The following is an 8,845-nucleotide window of genomic DNA, read 5'->3' on the forward strand; positions in this document are numbered from 1 at the left end:
AAAGCAGAAGACTTGCACACTATACCCCTCCTGCCAAACGGTCTTCTGAAATTTCGAGTTGGCGGCTGATCACAGCCTTCAGCTGCTCGTGAATGATCCGAGATATTTGAGTTTAATGGCACCATCTCCAATAGGGACCAACGCCACAGGGTTCACCGCCATTATTACTGAATGACTCCAAAGGGAAGATTTGAGCCGGCAAACTGGCGAATCAGGATGCCGGACCTCCTCCTGGGGAGGTCAAAGCCAGCCTCGCAATTCATCAACCTGAATTCGCACAGGAAAAAACCAACCGTAGAACGGCCTCGCCAAGAACCCATGGCAGTCGAGAGGAAGGCTCTAGGAGCAGCAGGACGCTGGAGGGGTCGACAGATCGCGGCGAAGGGGCTCCTTCGGAGATGCTTGTTGTTGTTGCCCTCAAGAATATGATGGCGCATACCCACTGTGGGGGATTGGACAGGACACAAGCGGCGACTGACAAGTGCCCAAAACGTTAAAAATAAAATTAAATAAAAATTTAAAAATGTAATAATAATAATAATAATAATAATAATAATAATAATAATAATAATAATAATAATAATAATAATAATAATAATAATAATAATAATAATAATAATAATAATAATAATAATAATAATAATAAGGAATGCAGATTGGATGATTAAAAAAAAGAGTTTCGTCCCTCGTTCGCCGTCTCTCGCGATGGGTTTGAGTATCGTCGTCTTCATCAGCTTCCATCAGGGCGTCGCGAACAGTTCAGCTTCTCTGGCCACTGCATTCGAGCAGTAAGCTATGGCCGCAGCCGAACACCACGCGTCCATGCTTGCCGGGCCAAGTCCCACAAACCGCTATTGACTTAGAGGGGCCTGATGAAGATTGTAATTAAATATGGTGGTAATAAAGGTATTGTTATTGTTATAATTCTTCCACAGCCTGCTGTTTTTTTTTAATCTTTTTTTTTTATGAAACAGTTACTTTAAGACACTTCTGGGATTCTTAATTTAAAACGTTATCCTAGGCTTCCAAGCTGTCATGTCACACAATGCTGTACCGCGCAGCTCAACCAGGCACGGTAACGCAAGGAAGTGTGCCTATGTGCTGAAAATTGTCAATAGCATTTCGATTAAAATCATTTCACACAGACTCTAAATACAAGGTCAGAACGTTACTACAGTCATTCTGGCAGTTTTTTCTTCTATCTGTTCTATTGCCTTCGTGCTGTGATGTTCGTCATTGTATGCATTGCTCGCGATTGCGAGTATTATCTCTTTTTTGTTCTCTAGCCCTTATGAATTATCGAATGTGCATTGTGTGCTTCTTGTTTCGTAATCTAGTGCTTGTGAGACTTCCTGTGCATTCAGTACTTTACTGTTCTCCTGCATTCCTGTTTTTGTTTTGATGCATTTGTTCTACATTCCTTGTGAACATCACGGTATATAACAGTAATTTTCTGATATTTTTCTCTCTGTGATTTTTTTTTAAAAACCAATCTATGAATGATAATATTTCTGCTGAGCTTCTCAATGTCCTTTCACTGCTTTTAGTTTGACGTTCAAACAGAACATTGTTTTAATATTGTGCTCTAGATCTTATTATACTATGAAAAACATAACTATAAAACAACATCGTAAATATATTTCCAGCGTTGTGTCTCAGAGCTAGCTATATTGTGGAATAAATCTGTTAGATTGTGCCTGCCACAGATGGCCTGCACAGTCACATTATTCTGTTAAAAGCTTTATTACCCATTCACCCCTATCACTCATGGGAAGTCGGTATATAATGGCCACATGAACTTGACTCTATGGTATCCGTCTAGTGGGTGCAGTAGAGTGAGTGAGTTAGCCAGGTATATATCCTCGAATTAGACATGTGTTTCGACTTCGCGATGTGGGTCAAGTGTGCGATGGTGTCGACAAGTCCAGAGTGCGTAGGACGGATAGAGTCACGTCCCGCATCACGCGACGGTGTTCCAACTTCGTTCACACGATGCCTGAAAAAGGTATGGTGTGCCACGTGCAAAGTATCGTAGATACTGTCGCGTACGCAGACAAAGCGGCTGTGCCCTTTCTCGGACAGTCCCGGATGCAGTTTATTTCAATCCACTCCTGCCCGGTAGCAATAAAATAAAGATGTCTCCCACACCCCTTCCCTTCGGCATTTCATCTAATTTCTTTTCAAATGGGCATCGGCAGCTTCACACTCTTTCAAGCTAAGTAAGACAGACTCTTGGCAAACACGCATACAACGGGAGCTATTTGTGGTGAAGAGCCTGCTTGCCTGCATCGCTCGCCCCATTTCGGTTGCATCAGTGCACTGTGCGCAGTGCACGGCAGCGCTAGCGCTTCGATCGAACGCGCGTGAGTGAACATCAGCGCGTGATTGGGCAGTTGCAGAAAGAGAGTCTGCCACGTGCGGCAGAACCACCGCGTGCAGAGCCACTTCTCGGGATGCGATGCGAGAAAGAGGTGTTCGACGCATTTTCTTTCCTTGTTGTCCAAGCCGCTCGGATCCCGAGAGATAAGTAGCTCTCGTCTTAATGCGGTGCTTAGTGGAATTTGAGACTGCAGTGAGTGGTTTGATACTATAGCGGTCAACTTTATAAAGCGGGTTTAGGAGTCGGTCAACCCTGCTTCGGCTTAGGGAGACGAACGAACTCTGCAGCCGGCAGGCGTCCACAGGCATTCCGCGGAGGATATCAAACTGTCGGGCGGTCGTCACCGTGTGTCCCTCACCTCCTGGCCGTCGAGGCATGGGGTTGCTCCAGTCGCTTCCGGCGACAGCGGTCGCCTCTCGCGACAGGCTGCAGCAGCACCTGAGCCGTTGGCAGGCTGGCGAGCGCTGGCCCGACGAAGACGAGAAGGAAGACGTGCTCTGCGAGGTGGTCGTGATCGGCGGTGGCGGCGAGACGGGCGAGCCGGCGGCCGAAGCAGAGAAGCCAGCAGAAGCGACATCCATGGAGAGGCAGCAGCAGCAGCAGCAGCGAGCGAACCCGGCGGGCGACCGCAGCCTGTCGCCCATGTGCCTGCCCGAGGTGGACACCGACGACGCGGTGAAGATCTGGTGCAGCCGCAGCCAGCCGAGCCAGGTACGTCGCGGCCGGCCAAGCTGCATGCGCCTTTGCTTGGCCACGCTATGCGCAACGTAGCCGGAGACACGGGTCCTGGGAGCGCGAGAAAGGCTCCCCGGCAGAATTGCCGATGAGGTGACGTGTCCATCGAACGAATCAAGTTACTGCAGCCTGCTCTTTTTACCTCTGGGCGAGTGCTGCGGGCAAGGATAGGCGCGTTAGCGGCTTTCTTGCTCGTCGTTATCACAAGCCCCCTAAAAATAATTACCGAATTTTACGCGACGCAAGCAGTGCTCGGTCATAGGTGTACCGTGCAAACCGGGCCCTTTTAGAGGGCAGGCAGGCACTCAATGCTGCACAGTTACAGTGCTAGCAGGGAGTGTTTCTCGGGTGTTAGAACTCAGTAGTAAGGATATCGGACCATTCCTGTGGACTTCCGAGGTGGGTACACGTGTAGAATAATTGCGCAATGCACGTGAACTGTACTTCTAGACTACGAATATTTTCTTAGTGCGGTTGCGTTTCAGTTAAAATGGAGCTGATATTGGATTGTCGAACAAAAACGAAAATAAGGTGATAAACTATTACAATAGTTGGTATTGAAAAAAATTGAGCGCAGCTCTCCACACGCCACCTGCCACCGCTGGCAGGGCGCATGTTACGCTTCTGGCCACCCTCCGGGATCTTCCCGTGGCATGCAGCCACCTTTCAGGTGGCGTCTAGCTCTTCTACTTGGACAACCGGTTACGCCGACATAAAGAGCTGCTCTCTAGAAAGGGGTAGGGTTTTACCGTAGTTAAACCGAGTGGATGTGCGAAAGCATGTTTATTGCCTGGTTGGCTAAACACATGGCCCATGCCTCATGGATTGGCTCATGGTTTTGCTTTGCTGGGTCGTCGGCACGTCTGGCGACGATATTAAACTCGCGTTAAGCGCTGATCTGTTCGCGCCGCAGATGGAAGTTGATGAGGACGACGACGTGCAGTGCACAGCGCGAGTGTGTGTTGCAGTTTAACACGAGGTGGGATCGGTTGCGGCGGTAGCACAGTGCTCTCGTGCAGTGGCCAGCGAAGCTGATCAGTTCGCTCTGCCGCGGGTTATATTTATTTCATTTCTGCATCGGCTGTTGCTAGGCTAGATTTGGCCAATGTGACCCTCAAGGCCACCTTTCCATTGGCTACAGCTGGCGCGACGCACCTTCGAACTTACTCGAGCTTCCTCCCATTGGCTGCAGCTTACGTGACGCTCCTCCGAACTCACCCGAGCTTACCCGAATTACTCCGACGCTTCACAAAGGATTCTTGGTTGGGACCGCGTTAAATAGTGCTTTCGCACTAAAACGCAGTGGATCAGATTCCCGAACGTTGCTGCGCTACGGCTGCCGCAGGAGTTTGATTTCCTGGCTTTGCTTACACGCCTCTTGAACCCTCAGATCTTCGCCTTAACGCTCAATTTTCATTCGGTACCTTTTCACTGGTCAGCGCAAAAGCAGCTTCTGCTTCCGTTGTTGTGTCAGAATGCAAGATGCCTGCCCGACAGATAAAACAAACATTGATTGAGAATGCTCCAGAACGTATGCGCTTTTCGCACGTGTTTGCATTCGTCGCTCCTCAATAAGCAGCGCCCATTTCCTGCCGTCGGCAGCCGACGATGCAGGGCGGCCCGAGTGCGTGGTTGGCGGCGGAGCAGGAGCGCTCAAGCACGAGCGGCAGCGACTACGACGAGCTGGACGACGAGGAGGACTACGAGGACGAGGAGGGGACCACCACCGGCGGCAGCACGGAGACCACGACGACGAGCAGCACCAGCTCCACGTCCACCATCCCGTCGGGTATGCTGCGTCAGTGGAGGCGCATCCGAAAGTGCTACGCCGACAACCCCGACGTCATCGGGGAGATACACGTCTACAGGTGCGCGCACGCGCGAGGGCTCGGAGCAGTGACACAAATCGTTGAGGCAGGATCTTAGGTGGAGGGTTGATAGTACTCTTCTAATACACCTACGTGCCAACGATTTACGGCTTTTTACTCCGGCAGGCGTGTTTATAAAATTAGCACGTGACTCGACGACACTTTCCTCTACAGCTCGCGCCAAGGCTTATGATTGTCGTGAGGACGAGAAGGACGGCGCATTGGCGCAATGGCAGGGAAGGAGGGATCTGAGGTGGGGTACGAATCTACCAGCTCTCACCTGCAGCCTTTCCAGATGGAATAGTGGCCAGACGCGTCTTATCGTGCAATTATTCTTTACTACCTCCTGGTTTGAAATCGTCGTAAAGGTACGAACGGTAGTTGCTAAAAAAATTGCAAGTGTATGTTTGCGAGCATAGACAAAATTTGCTCATACCGAAGGTAGTGTGAGCGGCATATGCGCTACTTCCTCGTAGTGAAGCAGAGGTATCCTTGATGGGAGTAAAATTCAAGCGACAGCCATGAAATTGTAAAAAGAAGTCGCGGTTTTTGTGCACTCCTTTTGAAAAGAAAACATCGTTGTTCTTTACTTTCAATTATTCCACACCGTTCAGCCGTCCGTTATGCAGTGGTACATATTGCACGCCCCTTTTCTAGTCATTTTGACTTGAGAAGTTTAGCAGAATCACGAAATATATCTGCAGGCCGAACGACAGTAGTGTCAACAGGATACTGGAAGGGTGCTTTTTAACTTTTGAGCACCATTTTGACCCCATGCAGATTGGATGATGCACTATGGTTGCATTCCCCTTGTGTGTGATAACCGCTTTTATACCATGCTCGCTTCGTTATATACTCGAAAAAAACGAAACCTCAGTACGGAAAACGTTCTTTTCAATTCGATCTGAACTAAATGAACAATTGAACATACTGCCCTGCCACATACAACATTGACAAAGCACACAACCATTGCGTTCTCTGTGCACTGATCGCGTAGGATCCGAACATCGGCCTAAATGGCTTGCTTTGCCACGAAGGCTGTGGCCTGTGTGCTGAAACATTGCCTTGTGATCTGTAGCAAACGCTATACGGTATAATGCGAAAACTTAACCTTATAAGTTCGTTGACAGAGTTTCAGCCCTAGTTGGAGATTCTCTAAGCAAGTTCTAAGGACGACGATTGTACTGACCCAGTAAGACGTTCAATAGGCATCAATCCCAGTGGGCATTAAGGGGCAGCTGCGGACTCGAAGCACTTCTAAATGGCTTCGCCACTAGGAACACCTGTATTGAGCCACGCGTAACAGTGGGGCCGACTGTACCTCGCGTCATCAACACGGCAATTGCGCTGTTGAAGTAAGAGTGCATTTTAGATCTACTACAATTTATGCGGCAGATTTCATTCCTAAAAGTCGCCGCTGTGTCCCAGGGGCTCTGGCGTTCGTCTGCCGATCCCAGGGTCGCGGGACCGAAATTCAGTCTCGCGAATTGAAACAACTGAATTCAAACTCTTGAGCGAAAATGACTGCGTGAGCACTACTTCTAAGGGAATGGCGGTATACACTATAGCCGCAAAATTCCGCGTACAAAATTCGGTCGTGACGTGACCGCAGTTTGCTTGCGAAAACGACCAGTGGTGGCGACATCATCTTCATCATTATGACTACGCTTACTGCCGGGTAAAAAGCCTCTCCTGTATCTCTCCAATTAACCCTGTCCTTTGCCAGCTGCGGCCACCCTATCCCCGCAAACTTCTTAATCTCATCCGCCCACCTAACTTTCTGCCGCCCCCTGGTATACGTTTGCCTTCTCTTGGAATCCACTCCGTTACCCTTAAGGACCAGCGGTTATCTTGCCTTCGCATTACATATGTACTATATACTCATTATTTCGTCTCTTCTAGCATGCAGGTGCTCCATTTTCTCTGACAATAGTACGTTTTCTCGGCAGAATGCGTAAATTTATCAATACAGGCGAACTTCAGCTTGTCCTAGTCCCGTTAGCACCAATACGTGAAATAAACTTTGCGGAGCAAGACATTCAACTGCGCGGGCAACGACCGCGCACGCGCCTTTGTCGGGATGGCGAGCATGCACTCGCTGCTCCTCGGGTTCTCATAGTCCACGAAGAAGCGGGCGTCTTCTCCCCGGTGCAGGGTTCTGACGTACATGGGCCACCCGCACTGGCGCAAGAGCTACGCCGCCTCCCCCGCCGGGGACAGCCCCAACCTGACCACGGTGCTGCAGACCACCATGGCGCTCCGGCTGGAAGACCTGCGCCAGAAGAAGCTGCAGATGGAGGCCGCCTGGCGCACCATGAAGAAGGGGGGCCGCCCCATCAGCCGAGTGGTGCTCGAGGCCAAGCGCCACGCCGTGCAGCAGCTCGAGGTGCGTGCCCCTGCCGTTGATTGCTTCACTCTGCACAGCGTGTTCATTGCCGTCGACCGAGAAAATACCGCTTCTGTTTCAACGCCAGCCACGTCTCTCGCTTCGCAATGAGACCCATTTGGGCACCTCGGTTTGTTTATTTTAGACAGAAATGGTAATAGCGCTACAGCAAGACGGCCACAAGACTGACTGACACGGGGCATGCACTGTCCTGTGTCAGTCTTTCTTGTGGTCGTCTTGCTGTAGCGCTATTACCATTTCTGTCTGAAATAATGCACCATCTAGCCCAAATTGACGTTCTTCTAAACCATCGGGTTGCTTACTCGTCGCCTCGCTTCTCGCGATGTGGCGCCATTTACGTAGAGCGGTGATGCAGCTTATAAAGGGCACACTGCAGGCATGGGTGGAGAACGAAGCGGTGCAAGGGGAGCCTCAAAATGGCTTCCGGAAACAAAGGAGGTTAGAAGACAATCTGTTCCCATTGACGCAGTATATCGAGATTGCTGAAAGGGAACACAGACACCTATGGCTAGAATTTCTGGATATCAGTGGAGCCTGCGACAGTGTAATTCTAGAGGATTTGTGGGGCATACTGGACATATGTGATGTGGAAGATGGAGTAATTAATCTTTTTAAGAGATATCTGTAAAAGTAACAAAGTGCTTATAAAATGAGAAAAAATGTATCACAGCCTATGGGCCAGAACACGGATGAAATTCGAGTGCCACCATTTTGAAAGCATGCACTAGTGGCGCGATCTGTTGAACGCGGACATTCGGGCTGCCGCGGGAGATCCTGCTTCGACGTATTTTTTCTTCTTTTTTTTCCGGCAAGTGTAAGTTTAGGGTGAGGAAACGTTCGCTTTTAGTTGGTTTCATCCAAAGAGGATGCCGGGAAAGGAGTCAATGGAATCGCTGCACGGAACTTGTTCGTTTGTGCCGACATCTGTATACGAAGACATTTTGAAAAGAACAAGGGCCAAGTCTGACCGTCAGTGTGCAGGCTGTACAGGAAGAAACGAAAATAATGAGACGCTTGCCTCCTCCCGTCTTTCCGCAGAAGGAGCTGATGTCTCTGCACGAAGAGGGTTCCAAGATGTCCCGCCGCAAAGCTCGGTCTGCCAAGAGGAAGGAAGTGGATACTGGGGAAACTGCGCCGGCTGCCCATGACATGCACTGAACAAGGACTTTTTTTTTTGCTGTCAGCGTTTTTTTTTCTTCCTCACTCCTTTCACTTGGTGGGAAAACACGTGCAACATGTAACATGTGAAAATAAAAAAAGTGTGCGAGGTTTTTACTTTTTCGTGCAGTATGGATTCTATGAAGGTAGAGGCAGCGAGGTGGTGGTCGGAAATCAGGTGGGTGTATGGGATTAGGAAGTTTTCGGCCATACTACGTGGTCGGCTCGCTAAGGTCAGGGTTTATCGAAGGTTCGCGAGGGAGGCGCTTGCATTGGAAAAATGAGCTTGCGTTAGAT

The 8,845-nt window shown here is 49.6% G+C and overlaps 1 protein-coding gene across 1 annotated transcript; it reads left to right on the forward strand.

Annotated features, from left to right (window-relative positions):
* Window positions 1-2,412: 2,412 nt before the first annotated feature.
* LOC149341772 (uncharacterized) lies at window positions 2,413-8,608 on the forward strand. Its single transcript, XM_089543952.1, has 4 exons — window positions 2,413-3,091; window positions 4,718-4,983; window positions 7,138-7,369; window positions 8,429-8,608. The coding sequence occupies exons 1-4, from the start codon at window positions 2,756-2,758 to the stop codon at window positions 8,546-8,548; spliced, it is 954 nt and encodes a 317-aa protein (XP_089400078.1). The 5' UTR covers window positions 2,413-2,755; the 3' UTR covers window positions 8,549-8,608.
* Window positions 8,609-8,845: the final 237 nt, after the last annotated feature.

The sequence above is a fragment of the Amblyomma mixtum genome, chromosome 5, assembly GCF_055824585.1.
Source record: "Amblyomma mixtum isolate Tamu chromosome 5, ASM5582458v1, whole genome shotgun sequence".
In the NCBI taxonomy this organism is placed as follows: Eukaryota; Metazoa; Arthropoda; class Arachnida; order Ixodida; family Ixodidae; genus Amblyomma; species Amblyomma mixtum.

Excerpts from the sequence above, each read along its gene's own strand:
- LOC149341772 (XM_089543952.1), top strand. The coding sequence starts at position 2,756 with ATGGGGTTGCTCCAGTCGCTTCCGGCGACAGCGGTCGCCTCTCGCGAC. Across the intron at positions 3,092-4,717 it reads GCCGCAGCCAGCCGAGCCAG|CCGACGATGCAGGGCGGCCC; the intron begins GTACGTCGCGGC and ends TGCCGTCGGCAG. Across the intron at positions 4,984-7,137 it reads GGGGAGATACACGTCTACAG|GGTTCTGACGTACATGGGCC; the intron begins GTGCGCGCACGC and ends TCCCCGGTGCAG.